The following is a 17,716-nucleotide window of genomic DNA, read 5'->3' on the forward strand; positions in this document are numbered from 1 at the left end:
TCTATAGTAATATGGAATGTTATACAAATGAACTCATACATGTAGCCTTTTGGGTCTATTTTCTTCCACTTAGTAAAATGTATTTGAGATTAATCCATGTTGTGTATATATATATATATATATATATATATGTAAAAACATCTCTCATTTTATAACTTTATTGACAGATGTTATTGCATTATAGGGATGTACCACAATTTGTTTCTTCGTTCACTACTTAAAGGACCATTGGGTCGATTCATTTTTAGTAATTGCCAATAAAGTCAACATAAACATTGTATACAGGTTTCTGTGTAAATGTACATTTCTCTAGGAGTAAAATTGTTAGGTAACATGGTAAATGCATACTTAATTTTATAAGAACTGACAAACTTTTTCAAAGGACAGTGCCATTTCACATTCTACCAGTAATATAGATGAGCTCCCAGTACTCTGCTTCTACCAGCACTAATTAGTGTTGTTTTGCATGTGTTTGTGTGTGTGTGTGTTTCCCATTTTTATACATATACAATGAAATCTCATTTTGGTTTTGATTTTCCTAACTTTAATAATGACTAATGATGTTTATTGGAACTTCCTTGGTGGTTCAGTGGTAAAGAATCTGCCTGCAATAGAGGAAAAGTAGGTGATGTGGGTTCAATCTCTGAGTCAGGAATATCCCCTGGAAGAGGGCATGGCAACCCACTCTAGTATTCTTGCTAGGAAAGTCCCATGGACATAAGAGCCTGGTGGACTACAGTCAACGGGTCAAAAAGTGTTGGACATGACTGAAGCGACTGAGCACTGATGTTTATCACCTTTTGACATATCTATTTAATAATTGATTTTCTTTAAAAAAAAAAAGGCATCTATTTAATCTTTTGTTCATTTCTTTATTAAGTTGTATATGTTTATTGAGCTTTGAGAATTCCTTATGTATGCTTAAGTCCTTTGTCCAATATGATTTAGAAAGTTTTATCCTGTTATATGGCTTGACTTCCTATTTAATTAATGGTGTGTTTTATAAAGCAAAGTTTTGTTTAATTTTGATGAAATCCAATTTATCCATAAATTCTTATATGTCTTGTGCTTTAGGTGTCATATCTAAGAACCTTCAGCCCAAAACAAATTTTTTCCCCTTGTTTTCTCATAGAATATTTATAGCTTTATGATTCACATTAAAGTCAATGATGATTGTTGAGTTAATTTATATATAAGATGTGAGCTTTGGGTCAGAGTGGACAATCTTGCCTTGACGCTCATCTTAGGGGGAAAGCATTAACATTTACATCATTAAGTATGAGGTTAGATGTAAGGTTCTCACAGAAGTTTTGTCACGTTGAGAAGTTTCCTTCAATTCTGTTTTCTGAAACATTATCTTGAATGAGTGTTGAATGCTTTCAATGATTTACCTGCATTTAGAGATAATGTAGATTGTTGTTGTTCTTGATAAAGCAAATTAGATTGTTTGATATTTCAGTTGTACCACCAGCCTTTCAATTCTGGGATAAAGCATACTTGATAATGGTATATTATCATTTTTATATGTCACTGGGTTTGTTTACTAAGATTTTTTTAAAAGACTTTTGTGCTTACGTTTATTTTTTTTCTCTTTTGTTGTCATTAGTTTTGATGCTGAAGTAATGTAAGTCTTACAAAATGATCTGGGGAATTCTCTTTCTCCTCCATTTTCAGAAAGACTTTGTATAAATTGGCAATATTTCTTTTTTAAAATTGTACTAAACATGATTCTGGAGTTTTCCACGTGGGAAATTTTAAGTTATAAATTGAACTTCTTAGGGCTTCCCTAGTGGCTCAGCTGGTAAAAAATCTGCCTGTGATGCGGGAGACCTGGGTTCGATCCCTAGGTTGGGAAGATCCCCTGGAGAAGGGAATGGCCACCCACTCCAAATCCTGGCCTGAAGAATTGCATGGACTGTATAGCCCATGGGGTCACAAAGAGTCAGACATGACTGAGCAACTTTCACTTTTAATTTATTATAATTGAATATGTATTGAATATTCAGATTTTCTGTTTCTTCTAAGTCAGTTTTGAGATTTGTGTCTTTCCAGCAATTTGTCCATGTAATCTAAATTCTTGAGTTAAATGTTAGGGAGTTTTTCTTCATATTTGCTTAGTAGCTATTCAATTTTTCTTATGACTATAGCAATATCCTCTCTTTCACCTCTGATATCGATAATTTGTGTTATCTTCCTATTTGTTATCAGCCTGGCCAAGCTTTTCCCACTTCAGTGATCTTTTAAAAGACTAATTTTGGTTTCATTAATTTTCTCTATTGACTGTTTTTAATTTTACTGATTTCTGATTTTTATTATTTCCACAAGTCTATTTAATTTAGGTTTCATTTGTTCTTCTTCTTCTAGCTTCTTAAGACTGAAGCTTACAGGACTGATACTAGAATTTTATTCATTTTTGTGGTGTTCCATTGTCTTTTGGCTTATGTACTTCAGACAAGTGCAGCAAATATTTATTTCTCTTTCTTGACATGTAATGTTTATTTTGTCTCTGGATGCTTTTTAAATTTTCTCTTTCTCTTTGGTTTTTAGCAAGTTGATTATATTGTGCTTTTGAGTGATTTTTATTTGTGTTTATCCTGATTGGAGATTATTAACTTCATTTATCTGAAGTTTTATTGTATGTGTCAAATTTGGAAAAAAAATACCTCCTTTATTTCTCCAAATATTTTTTCTATCCCCTTTAGGGGACTCAGTTATCCATATAAGAGAAATTTATATTTTCCATGTATCACTGAGGCTCTGTTGGTTTAAAGATTTGTTTGGTTATTTGTACTCTTTTCTCCATCTGCTTCAGTTTAGATAAATACCTCAAAATGCTTGGATAAATACTTTAAAGTTTAATAAAGTTTTTTCTCGGTATCTAGACTTCCAATTAATTTAAATCAATATTTCATTTGAGATATTTTATATTCCTATGTTAATAACTTTGAATTTTTAGTATTTTTCATTCCTTTTTTCATTATACTTCTGCAGAGTGCTAATATGTATATATATTATACTATTACATATTAGTAGTTTGTGCATATATATTTATGTGTATATATATATATATATGTATTTCCTATGATGTATCAGTGTTCTAAACACTTTACTTGCATTAACCCTCTTAATCCAACCATACATAGGAGGCAGTTCCTGTTACTCTCCTCACACATCATATTTGAGTAAACTATTGGTCAAATACCTTGTATCAGGTCACAGAGCTTTTAAATGACAGAGCTGACATTTGAAGCCTAGACTAGTTCTAGAACCCTCATCCCTAACCACTCAATATGGTAAAATGCATAGAGGAGATACTTACATAAATATGCTGGTAGACAACAAGATGACAGAAAATGATTACAATCATAAATGTAAGTGAAGCATTCAAAGAGTGTTTTAAAATTCAGTTGCAGAGTACTATGTAGTAATAAATGGCTATGAGACCCTAAAAAATAATATTCCTGCAGGGCAGCCTTGAAAAATGGGTTGACTGTTTCTGAGCAAGGGTTTTGGGAAATGACTGAAATGACTGCAAAGTAGTATGCAGTCTTTGGCACATCTGAGTATATGCAGTCAGAGATAAGTAACTGAGACAGAGGGGCTCCTAGGAGAGGTTTGAGAATTTATTTAGGAGGTAAAATTGACAGGACATGGTGACTGATGGTTTATGAACTAAGACAAAAGGTGCTGTCAAAGTTAATACTAAGATTTGTGGCTTGAGCAACTGGATGATAATCAGATCACTCATTGAGACTTGAAACTCAGGGGGTGTTTCAAGTATGGCAGGAAAGGTAAGTTTAGTTTTTGTGATTTGATTTTGAGATGCCTGTGAGACATCCAAAGGGAGATGTCCAGCTGAATAATTGTGCCCAAGATTCAGGATACAGATATAAGTTAAACAGATCAATAAGATACTAATCAGCATGTAGATAATAATGAAATGAAAATGAGTGAACAAGACCCCTTGAATTTTGGAAAATGTGCTGAATGAGGAAAAAAGATCATAGGGCAGAAGCAATATTTGGGAGACGTGAAGGATTTTGAAAAAGTGAAAAAGTTAGAGAGATGAGAGGAAAATTAGTGAAGGATAATGTGCTAGAAGGGCTTCCCAGGTGGCCTGAGTGGTAAAGAACCTACCTGCCAATGCAGCAGACATAAGAGACAGGGTTTTGATCCCTGGGTCCAGAAGATCCCCTGGAGAAGGGCATGGGAACCAACTCCAGTATTCTTCTCTGGAGAATCCCATGGACAGAGAAGCCTGGAAGGATACAGCACATAGGGTTGCAAAGAATTGGATACCACTAAAGAATCAAAAAGAGTTCCAGAAAAACATCTATTTCTGCTTTATTGACTATGCCAAAGCCTTTGACTGTGTGGATCACAATAAACTGGAAAATTCTGAAAGAGATGGGAATCCCAACCACCTGACCTGCCTCTTGAGAAATCTGTATGCAGGTCAGGAAGCAACAGTTAGAACTGGACATGGAACAACAGACTGGTTCCAAATAGGAAAAGGAGTACGTCAAGGCTATATATTGTCACCCTGCTTATTTAACTTATACGTAGAGTTCATCATGAGAAATGCTGGGCTGGAAGAAGCACAAGCTGGAATCAAGATTACTGGGAGAAATATCAATAACCTCAGATATGCAGATGACACCACCCTTTTGGCAGAAAGTAAAGAGAAACTAAAAAGCCTCTTGATGAAAGTGAAAGTGGAGAGTGATAAAGCTGGCTTAAAACTCAACATTCAGAAAACGAAGATCATGGCATCTGGTCCCATCACTTCATGGGAAATAGATGGGGAAACAGTGGAAACAGTGTATGTCAGACTTTATTTTTTTGGGCTCCAAAATCAGTGCAGATGGTGACTGCAGCCATGAAATTAAAAGATGCTTACTCCTTGGAAGGAAAGTTATGACCAAGCTAGATTGCATATTGAAAAGCAGAGACATTACTTTGCTAACAAAGGTCCATCTAGTCAAGGCTATGGTTTTTCCTGTGGTCACGTATGGATGTGAGAGTTGGACTGTGAAGAAGGCTGAGCCCCGAAGAATTGATGCTTTTGAACTGTGTTGTTGGAGAAGACCCTTGAGAGTCCCTTGGACCGCAAGGAGATCCAACCAGTCCATTCTAAAGGAGATCAGCCCCGGCATTTCTTTGGAAGGACTGATGCTAAAGCTGAAACTCCAATACTTTGGCCACCTCATGCGAAGAGTTGACTCATTGGAAAAGACTGATGCTGGGAGGGATTGGGGGCAGGAAGAGAAGGGGACGACAGAGGATGAGATGGCTGGATGGCATCACCAACTCGATGGACATGAGTTTGGGTGAACTCCGGGTTTGGTGATGGACAGGGAGGCCTGGCGTGCTGTAACTCATGGGGTCACAAAGAGTCGGACACGACTGAGCGACTGAACTGAACTGAATTGATAGAACTCTTTCTACTGCTGCTGCTGCTAGGTCGCTTCAGTCGTGTTCAACTCTGTGCAACCCCAGAGACGGCAGCCCACCAGGCTCCCCCATCCCTGGAATTCTCCAGGCAAGAACACTGGAGTGGGTTGCCATTTCCTTCTCCAATGCATGAAAGTGAAAAGTGAAAGTGAAGTCACTCAGTCACGTCCAACTCTCAGCGACCCCATGGACTGCCTAGCCAGATTCTTATCAGAGATCAGTATGAGAGTGATGTTATAAAGCATAGCTGCAGCCTATTTCTCAGCTTTCCCTTTTAAGAGGGTAATAATAGTGGCATGACCGAAAGTGTGGAATTTCTTCAGTTCTCTATTTTCTGGAGAAGCATCTACACATGTCTGCTGCTGCTGCTGCTAAGTCGCTTCAGTGGTGTTCAACTCTGTGCAACCCCAGAGATGGCAGCCCACCAGGCTCCCCCATCCCTCGAATTCTCCAGGCAAGAACACTGGAGTGGGTTGCCATTTCCTCCTCCAATGCATGAAAGTGAAAAGTGAAAGTGAAGTCACTCAGTCGTGTCCAACTCTTAGCGACCCCATGGACTGCAGCCTACCAGGCTCCTCCATCCATGGGATTTTCCAGGCAAGAGTACTGGGGTGGGTTGCCATTGCCTTCTCCCTACACATGTCTAGAAGACATTAAACACAAAAGAAAACTATTGTTTAGATTACAGGCAATATCTATCTTTTTTCTTCAATATTATATTTAAAGTTTTTGTTAGTCTTTATAATCTTAAAATAGGATCTATGACAGCTACACAGAAAGTCTGTTCTCACCACTGCCATCACTGTCCTGTCAAGAAGTTAGTAAGGATGATAACTCTTTAAAGTTCTTTCCCTTCCTCTCGGCTGAAAGAAAACTGACAACTTCTTTGCATATGGGCATTTACTTTAGATTCTTTGTGCACTACCTTTATAGGACTTTATTAATTCTTTAATCAATATATGCATTTACCTATTCAATAAATATTTACCAAGTGTATACTGTTTCAAGTACTATGCTAGAGCTAGAAACACAGAGACAACGAAACAGGAATTATTGTTTGTACTCATGATGAATGGTAAAACCCATACACAGAAGAAGTCAAAATAGTTTATGTCTCACTAATATTTATAATTGGTATCCTAAGAAATAAAAATACTCCATAATTTTTAATACATCTTCAGATTTATAAGGAGTACCCTGGGATAGTACATCAACATCATAAACATTGTGAAGTTATGGCAGTGGTAAGGATTCCAAGTCAATATATCCCTTCAGCCTTGGTCTTTCCCCTCCATTTGTGGGAAAAATTGAGTTATATTGCGTGAACTGAAATGTCAATCTTTGCATTTCAGTGTACTATGCCAAATTTTCTCACCTTGCTAGGAGAATGATGGAAATAGAGGGAGACCCTGCCGAGTATCTAAGGACAAGTTTGGTTTCCTTGAGTCTAAAACTAAGGTAAAGTATTATGGCAGGAAAGCTGAGGATAACAAAAGCCAGAGAAACAACCAAGAAAATTATTGACAACCAGTATACTCCAGGGTATAAATTCTAGGCAAAACAACTCCAAGTTTCAAATTTAGAATTCAAGCATGGCCAGATTAGACTGAGAAAAGAGCAAGATGAGTTCAGGATGGAAACAGAACTGTATTTGTGTAAAAACAAGAGAATACTTCGAGCACACCTTTGGGAAGAGCTGATGCATAGTAAATGGAATTAAGGGAGTAGATTAAAGTCTCAGGAATCTAGTGAGGAAAATTAAGATGTTGGCTATACATTTATGCTTCTTTTTATTTGTGTCATCTTATCGATAGCTAGTATTGGCAGTATCGCCCATTCACTGGCTCTATAGGTACTGCTCTCAATGCATAAATCTGGTAGTTGTAAATACATTGTTCCCTGATGAGGCTGGAGAAGGATCTTTGAATCTAGGTGCATAGATTGTACAGTGAACTCTATGAACAAACATTCAATAGATTTTAAAAGGTGTTCTCTAGAGTTGAATGAAATTTTATCACATGACTTCTTTAGTTGCTGTCAATCTTTCAAAATATGTCATTTAACCATTTAGGAGAGGAAAAAAATGCTTTTTTTTATATTTCAGAAACCTATTTTTCCCTTTTTTATTATACTTTTTATTTCCCATAGACATACAAATCTAATGTATTTCTTTAAACAATAGCATACACTAATATACATCATATTTTATGATTTATTTATCAAAAACATGCATTTTAGGGGGTAACACTTCTTAAAATTATATCAGTACACAAAAATGGGAATATGCATGTAAAATTTTCAGATACGCATTTCTTGGTTTTTTTTGCCACACTAGGCAGCTAGTGGGATCTTATTTCCCCAACCAGGGATGGGATATATGCCCCTATAGTGGAAAGGTGGAGTTGGAGTCCTAACCACTGGGCCACCAGGGAATTCCCATGTAAAATTTTTTTGAACAATAATTATTATTAAAAAGCTATATCATTATTATGATATATATGTATCTATGTATATAATATACGTTATATACTCTATAATACACTATAAAATCACATTATAACACAAATTTACTAATTTTATGCTGTTCTAAACAATTATAGTTTGTGATCATTTATGTGCATCTTTCTATTTCTTTGGTCCTATGACGTTTTTCTTCTCATTCCCAGTCATTTAAAAAAATTAAATATATTTATTATTTGATTGAAGGATGATTGCTTTACAGAACTGTGCTGGTTTCTGTCAAACCTTAACATGAATCAGCCATAGGTATACATATGTCACCTCCCTCTTGAACCACCCTCTCATCTCCCTTCCCATCCCACTTCTATTGAAAATAGGTTTAACCCTTATAAAATATGCTTTTTTACAAGTTTTCACAACATTTTACCTTTTCATTTGTGATTGGCTTCATTTTATACTGCCCAATGAGATTATTTAATTCTGATATAGGATATCAATTTTCCCCATACTTGAATTTCTGTTTAATACCCCCCTTTATAATCCATTATATTTTAAAATTCTTAGATGTGAATAAGGATTTTGTCCTCCCTATATTTCAATAGTTTTTACAGACACATTTAAGCCTAGATTATCTTCATTGTATAGGTGAAAAATAAGAGAAACAGGAAGAAACAATAGAAAATCAATATTACTTTAGTGAATTGGAGTCAAATAAAGGAACTAGCTTAAGCAAAGAAATGATTATAAAATCAGATTTTAAGCATATGAATTTGAAGACAATTGCTTCTTTTATAAGCTCACCTCTGTATACCTGCAATAGCTTATCAACTGATCATCATCTCAGAAGAATAACTCTCTACCTACAAGCTGTGATTGGCCAGATAAATGGAGAAATGACTTAATCATATGTATTCTAAACATGGCAAATTATAGGGCTTCCCAGATGCTGCTGGTGGTAAAGAACCCACCAGCCAATCCAGGAGACGTGAGGGTTCAGTGCCTGAGTTGGGGAGATCCCCTGGAGGACGGCACGGCAACCCACTCCAGTATTCTTGCCTGGAGAATCCCATGGACAGAGGAGGCTGGTAGGCTCCAGTCCATAGGGTCACAAAGAGTCAGAGTTGAAAACAACTGAAGCAACTTAGCATGCATGCACTGCTGCTGCTAAGTTGCTTCAGACGTGTCCGACTCTGTGTGACCCCATAGACGGCAGCCCACCAGGCTCCCCCATCCCTGGGATTCTCCAGGCAAGAACACTGGAGTGGGTTGCCATTTCCTTCTCTGTGTGTTATATATAGTGTACCTTCCTTTGAACCTTAATAAGTATGAACACTAAAATATGGTAATGTTTTAGTACATCTCCATACTTTATTAAGCCATCTAGCTAGAAACCTTGTGAATGAGTGTGAGATTTCCCCAAAAGAAAAGTAACATTTAGTTAGGTTAGATGTCAAGTTGCTAGCTTACACTATATAAAAGTCAATATGTACCAAGTCATATTACTGAATTTGCTCTACACTGCTAGGAGGTTGTTGAACTCAATTACAGAAATGTGCAGAGCTTGATTTGATGTGTGAGGAGGTTAGGAGACCACAATCAATTAAAAAGAACACATGTATATCCTGTTCTAGGGAAACAGTTGTTTTAGTATCCCTTGTTCAGTTTCTGCTTTTTTCTCTGATTTTTCTGAACATAAGAGAACAAAAGGTTTAATAATTCCCCAGTTTCATTTGGAATTATTTTGTCAGCAATATCTAATAGGAAGACATGTGATTGTTGTTTTACTTGAATGAAGCCTCAGGCAGATACAGTTAAACACACTGTACTTTTTAAAATTTTTCTCATGTAGCAAAACCATTTGAAAACGGACAATATTTGGACATCTATGGAATTACAAGGGACCAGGCTGGAGAATATGAATGCAGTGCAGAAAATGATGTGTCATTCCCAGATGTGAAAAAAGTGAAAATTGTCGTAAACTGTAAGTCCCATCACCTTTTATTAAAAAATTTCAAAGGGAAGATTAAACACCTGGAAAATACTGTCTGAAGCTTATGTTGCTATTTTTAAAGAGGAAGTCTATTGATAAACAGTACTTTTTGGCAGTGCAAATGTTCGCCTGTTAGAATATTGATTGAATTGTTTTAGTAACATCAATTGCCCCAAGTAATCCTACAATAATTCAGTTTAATGTGTAGATGGCAATGTTTTCAATATCATACCAATCCTAAACTGCGGTGTCCTTATTTCTGAAGCATCCTGGACTCATGGGGTTGTCTCAATTCTCATGGGTTTCACTTGAAGTGTATTCTGATTAAATTTAAGTGTGGAATTCCAGAAGCATGTTGTTTTGTACTTAAAGAGAAAAACTGTTACTATGATATTCCTATCATTTGAGTATTTAATTCTGTTTGGCTTGGACAATATTGAGAAAATGAATTTTTTTCATGAACCTCATTATTAGGAAGTTAGATTATTAAGTGATACTTGCAGAACAATCAATGTCATTATGTTACACCCTTCTTCTAAATGCATTTCAAAACACTGATGACAGACATTTTTTCATTAATAGCTTATTTCATGTGTTATGATCTCAACAGTAATGACTGAAATAGTTTTTACTTTTCAAAGATACTCCCTTAGTCTTTCTCTCAAAATTGTTCACATTGTTTGACTTATTCTAATTGAATATTTGGAAGACAATAGTTTTTTACTAGAAGTGTTTTCAAGCTACAACTTTCAATTTTTTTTTCCTCACATTTATAAATCTTTCTCTATGCAGCCAATGTTAATAATGAATACATAGAATTCAGATTATATGAATGAATTATATATATGAATTACATATGAATTCCACAGATCAAAAGAAAATTTTCCAAATAGATCCCCAGATGCTAACACTAAGCATTTTTCATATATTTAATCTCAATTGTATGGGTCAAAAAGTATCTATCAAAACACACTCAGTAGTTGACTATTGCCAGGGCAAATTTTTGCCACCAACTAACATTTGTCAGTAGCTGAGCTATACATTTGGTGTTGACTCGTTGAAAAAGACCCTGATGCTGGGAAAGATTGAACGCAGGAGGAGAAGGGGATGACAGAGGATGAGATGGTTGGATAGCATCACCTACTCAATGGACATGAATTTGAGCAAACTCTAGGAGATGGTAGGAACAGAGAAGCCTGGCATGGGGTGGCAAACAGTTGGACATGACTGAGTGACTGAACAACAACTGAGCAAATGTGCATAATGCCAGAATGCGGCAGTTTCTAGAGCAGAGTTTCTTATATAATACTCTGAGACAAACTTTAGGAGAGTCACCCAAAAGGTTACTAGAAATGGAAAATCTGTGTCCCACCAGGCCTACTGAATGAAAATCTTTAGGGTATATGGCCTGGAAATATGCATTTATGATAAGTTTCCATTGAATCTTAGGACTCCTGTTGCAGTGAGTTACTGCTCACCATTCTGGAACTCTCTAAAATAAGAGTTAATAAATACTATTCACTCAAATAAAAGTTTCTGATTATTTTATCACTAGCCATGCTTATCTGAACATGAGTCTATAGATTCTATTGTTGGGGGGATTGAGAGAAGAGGTGAGAAATAGGCCTGAAAGGAAGTAATACTTTTAGCAATGAGCCCTAAGAAAAGAGAAAGCAGAGTCAATCTGTCAAAGAAGCAAGACACCCAGCCTGACAATGCAGCCTACTCTCAACTGTTAAAATTAGTGTATCTCTACAGTGATGTATCCCATGGGGATACAGTTGAAAACAAGCTGCCATATGGATTTACATGGGTCTGTACTCCATGTCGGAGAAGGCAATGGCACCCCACTCCAGTACTTTTGCCTGGAGAATCCTGTGGACCGAGGAGCCTGGTGGGCTGCAGTCCATGGGGTCGCTAGAGTCGGACACGACTGAGCAACTTCACTTTCACTTTTCACTTTCATGCATTGGAAGGAAATGGCAACCCACTCCAGTGTTCTTGCCTGGAGAATGCCAGGGACGGGGAAGCCTGGTGGGCTGCCGTCTCTGGGGTCGCACAGAGTCGGACACGACTGAAGCGACTTAGCAGCAGCAGCAGCAGTACTCCATGTATAACTCACTTGTGTGTGTGTTCACACTTTCGTTTCTATCCTTTTTACCTCTCTGACTTTAGTTCATTGTCACTTATTTAACTTGATTTTTGTTTTGTTTTTTATTCCAGACAAGTTGGTACTTTAGACTGATACAGTTCAAGTAAGGATGCAGAAATATGGACAGAAATTGAATTGAGAGAAAGACTGACCAATGAGTTATCATCTGAAGGATTTGTGTAGAGAAAAGCATCCTTATATAAAGCCAAAGGACAGAAATTAGGGAGACAGATGTCAAGAACTGTGAGGGATCTGCCACAATTTCACAAATGCTGACAGAAGACAGAGACAAAGGGCAATTTATTACTCATAGAAATAGCAATAGCCAGAGTATTGTCATTTTCTTATGTCAGTTCCCCAAGTCCCAATTACGATATGATGAGGGTTAAGAGAAATCTATACACACAGTAGGTTTATGTCATAGCTGAGGTTCCTTTAGCTTAGAAACTCAATTTTTTTTCATATATAATGGCAGCAAGCAAACCAGCCTTTTGCCACAGAGAGAGAAATTATCTTTATGATACTGGACCATAAACAAACCTGCCCTTTGCTCCATGGAGAGAACCACTTCTTCTATCTTCTAAGACTGTTCGCTATACAAACATCCTTGAAAAGATTGTCAGGAACAAAAGCTGTCAGTGCCTCTGCTCACAAGATGTGCAGAAACACAGGAGACCCCTGGAAGATTGTCTTCAAACACAAAATGGGAGGAGGAAAGTTTGAAGCATAGCCTCAAGACATTCCATCAGTTGAAAAGGGTGCTTCAGTGGCTTTTGTAGGGTTTCAGACATCTCAAACAGGTAGAAAGGAAAGTGTTGTTAACCAACTTTAACTTGAGAAGGAAAATCAGAAGGAAAAAGGGGAAAGTTAAAAAAAAAAAAAAGTTAAGGATGTGTTTATTATAGTTATAATACAGACTATGTTTTATAAGAACTAATTTCAGTGGAAGTATAATCATAAGTAGAAATATTGGTACTAACATAATATTAAAAATATTAAGAAAATGAACTCAACAGGACTTTTTACATGGATTTAAACATTCAATGTTTACTGTTGCTTCTCAAATTATACCTTTGGTAGCTAACATTTTCTTAAATGTGCCATGAAGAACTGAATACTGATCGATCAGTTAAATTTACATCTCTTGAATAAATATTTTATGTAAGTTTGGTCAGATTTCTGGTCATGCCCTAAATTTTGCTTTAATTTGGAATAATTTTGTCACATGTATACCGGTGATATACAGCCATATAGCTGTGTGAGTGTAAGTGTATATGTTTCTGGTTTTGAGGAAATTTGAAAAGTATTAATTTTGTGAATTCACCCCTTTCAAAATCAGAAACTGAGCACTATCCATGGGTTTTACTGATTTCCCAAAGGAAATTAGCCAAAACCTACTGAACAAACTTCGGTTTGTCAAAGCCCAAAATTGAGCACAGTGCTCTGTAGCCAGCATGAAGCTTCATGTCCCCTGATAATCTGAAGATTCCCTGAAGATAGAATTACACCAGGTTCAAGGCAGCCCTCTTTTCATGGTTATTAATCAATATTGATTGCGCATATAAAATTGCAGCAGCTTTGTGAATAACTTGAAGAGAAACTTTGTCCCTGTTCCCAAATGAGGTTCAAGATGGAACGTAATAAATTTTCATAAGCTCTGGTACATTCAGTTATGCGGAAGTCAATTTGAGGAAGAGATTTATGTTCCCTCTAATTTAGAAATATGTACTATGTTAGTATTCATCTAATACATCTGCCTCATTCGCTGCATATAGGCACATGTATATTTCTCACACCTACAGTAAATAATGTTCACCACATACTTTGTACTTATAGCACTTTCATGTGGATTTCTATTGAATTAAATTAAACAACACTTTAATGAAATGATTAGTATATTCAACTTATTTTGTATAGATTGGACTAGTTTGTTGATCAAATAAGCACATTATGAGTTATTTACAGAAATTTAAAGAATAAATTTATTTATTTACATATAAGTTCTTTTTGAGTTATTTATTAAATTTGTAAGCTTTTATAAAAAACTTTGTTTCTGGGTAGGGAGATTTTGTAGATGATTATTTTCCTGTTTTTCTCTGTATATTCTTTTATCCATTTGTATATGAATATAGTATATTTATGATTTACAATAATGGCACCCCACTCCAGTACTCTTGCCTGGAAAATCCCATGGACGGAGGAGCCTGGTAGGCTGCAGTCCATGGGGTCGCGAAGAGTCGGACATGACTATGCGACTTCACTTTCACTTTTCACTTTCCTGCATTGGAGAAGGAAATGGCAACCCACTCCAGTGTTCTTGCCTGGAGAATCCCAGGGACAATGGAGCCTGGTGGGCTGCCGTCTATGGGGTTGCACAGAGTCGGACACGACTGAAGCGACTTAGCAGCAGCAGCAGCATAGCTATAATAAATATATGAATATGTACATTACTCTATATTTGCTTATGTATGTATATACACACATCTACAAACAATTGGATAAGAAATATGTGTATATACTTCTATGTCTTGGACTTCCCATGTGGCTCAGTGGTAAAGAATCCACCTGCCAATGCAGGAGATGTGGGTTCAATACCTGGGTTAAGAACATACCCTGGAGAAGGAAATGGCAACCCACTCCAGTATTCTTGCCTGGGAAATCCCACAGACAGAGGGGACTGGCGGGCTAGAGTCCATGGAGTTGCAAAAAGTTGGACACAACTTAGTGACTAAACAACAACATATGTATTACATATAAAATATGTAACTATATATTTCTCATCAAATTAAAACAAAATCAAAAGAAATCATGACATTCATTATAAATAGACCTTAAGAGATTAATACACACACACATAAGAAGAAAGAAAAAAATGTGAACCAGCCGATTAGCTAAGCCAAAGGGAGCTGGTGGATTCAATTTGGACAGATTCTCTGTTTTATCTGCATGTGCATTCCAACCCTGGAAGTGGCCTAGAGGGTACTTGTTCCATAATTTTTATTGTTAATTAAAAGTGGAAAAATGAGTATCCATAAAGCCCATGGATTCAATTAAATTTGGATAAAAAGGAAATGAGAAAGCAGGTCTAAAAAATCAGTAAAGCTGATTCATGGAAATCAAATCTAGAATCTAGAAAATGTAGATTATATCTTAGACTAATCAAAATCTCCATACAGAAGCAGAATCTCAGATATTAGAAATCAGGAAATCCTGCAAAACCTAGCCCTTCAAAAGGAATGCTGCTGGTAAAAAGGGCAGGGTTCTCTGATCTTGTGACAAGTTGTTTATTTTCCACTTTATTTGTATGTACTTTTTCAATTAAGAGTAACTCTTTTAGAGCTTCCCCAGTTACTCAGAGGTAAAGAGTCTGCCTGCAATGCAGGAAACATGAAAGAGGCCTGTTTGACCCCTGGGTGGGGAAGATCCCCTGAGGAGGAAATGGTAATCCACTCCAGTATTCTTGCTGGAAAAATCCCATGGACAGAGGAGCCTGACAGGCTAGAGTCCATAGGGTTCCAAAGAGTCAAATAGTACTGAGCAACTAAACACACACACACACTTTTAGAAATGCAGGCCTTATAGTCAGGTATAACTTATTTGAACCCTTGTTATATAATTTACTGAACTTTGAGATCTTGGGAAACCACTTTACCTTTCTGAGTCTCAATTTCCAATTCTGTAAATTTGGAGCAATAATAGATAATTTTCAGGGTTTGGGTAAAGATTAAATGAGATGATACGATATACATACAGCACCTATCACAGTGTCTGGCCCACTAACAACTGAAAAAATATAAATCTCTCTTTGCATGAATTTACTTTAGAATGTAAGCTCTGTGTCATAAGGGATTTTCCTTTTCTTTCTGCAATAATATGTTCCTGTCACATAGAGCACCAGGTTTATAGGAGGCACTCAAAAAATAGTCGACGGGTGAACTCTTTTAAAGATTAGCATTAACGAAGTATAATGCTAATCTTTAAAAGAGTTTTTAATGCTAATCTTTAAAAGAGTTTAGACAAAACAGGAAAGAGATATTAGGTTTATTCCAAAATTATCTATATTTTTCTCCCGGACAATAACTTATTTCTGATACCATTTGTTTAACCAAAATTATCAGGTGGATTCAATAAAGATAGATTGCCATTTATATATGCTTTCACCCAGAGAAAAGCTTAATTCCATTTTTTACAGATGAGAAAATTAAAGTTCAATGAGATTAAAATTATTAATAGCATCCTGATTTTTAAGAAGAAAAAGACATGAAGGAAAGAAGGTATTAATTAACCAGAAAAAAATATAGTCAACTAGTTTAAGGTACAAAGAGGTGTGGACATTATTTCAATTTTCACTCATGTCTGTAAGATTATATATTGATCATTGTATTGGGAATCAGAAATTATTTTGCACACAGAATATCCAATAAAATAGAATTCAGTAATTCTTCCTGTGGTCAAAAGGTAAAGATACTTTTGAGTGCACTGTGAACTAAGATTTTATCCAGTAAATTACAGGCACATATTTGTGCATTATTTTGCATCTGATACATATTCATTTATGCAAATATGCACTTTATCTTCCAATATAACTAACTCCAAACATGTGGAATAGAATGTACCAATTAGTATAACTTAGTACGGTTGTATCAAAACCTGAAATGAGGGGCCACCAAGGAGAGATAAGAAGAGGAAGAGGACTCTGAGGAAATGACCACTTTTCTTAGGCTGTTCATAAAGTTTTCTCCAAAACTTTGGGCAAGTTAGATATACATGTCCTGTATACAACTAGAAGAAATGGCAGGTAACAAGTATATACTTTAAATACAGAGAAAAACTCAGCATTCAGAGTTGGAATTGGATGAAGATACTAACTATCATAGGACCAGAAGAAAAATGAGCATTATTTGTATTCACAATTATCACCTAAGCTTTTGTTTCTGTTCCATTTTGTGCCCCTACCTTAACTTTCCCTTTTTTCATCTTTCACATGGCTAATAATTTAAGCTACTCTCCTGTTTTTAAATTTCTTGATAAGCTAATTAACACCTGGAACAACTCAGGACATAAAAAACACATGTTGTTTTTCTTCTAAATGAAGTACTAGCTCATATGACATTTATAGAATAATGAAGCACTTTAGTAAATCTACATTTATCTATGTATTTATTTACCTATTTACTTATTGCTTACTATGACCCTATCAAGGTCTTGGGGCCAGGGATATGAGTCTTCAATCAGTTCAGTATCTAGGAGAGGAGAAAGACAAAAGAAACATGAAGTTGTAATAAACTGTGGCAAGTGCTTTGATAAACCATTAATAACGTGCTAGTCAAGGCTATCAGAAAGATGCCTTTGGGTATCAGTGAAAGCTTCCAAGAGGCCTTGGCCTTGATGATGTCTGAAGGATAAAACTGAGTTTGATAGGTACTCAAAAAAGGTACCAAAAAAAAAAAAAAAGGATCCCTGGGTTGGGAAGATCCCCTGGAAGAGGGAAAGGCTACCCACTCCAGTGTTCTGGCCTAGAGAATTCCATGGACTGTATAGTCCATGGTGTTGCAAAGAGTCAGATATGGCTGAGTATGAGACTTTCTTTCTTTTCAAAAAAAAGGAAATAAAGGAAAGGGTGATCTCCCTGACAGAAACAGAAGAATTTGCTTAACCCC

General features: G+C 36.1%; 1 protein-coding gene across 1 annotated transcript in view; it reads left to right on the top strand.

Moving 5' to 3' along the window:
- Positions 1-17,716, top strand: part of NEGR1 (neuronal growth regulator 1) — a 1,034,996-nt gene that overhangs the window by 674,782 nt on the left and 342,498 nt on the right. Inside the window, exon 4 of the mRNA NM_001205414.2 lies at positions 9,764-9,895. Coding sequence (NP_001192343.2) covers positions 9,764-9,895 — 132 coding nt within the window. The remainder of the gene's footprint in view (positions 1-9,763; positions 9,896-17,716) is intronic.

Source organism: Bos taurus, chromosome 3, assembly GCF_002263795.3.
Source record: "Bos taurus isolate L1 Dominette 01449 registration number 42190680 breed Hereford chromosome 3, ARS-UCD2.0, whole genome shotgun sequence".
NCBI lineage: Eukaryota > Metazoa > Chordata > Mammalia > Artiodactyla > Bovidae > Bos > Bos taurus.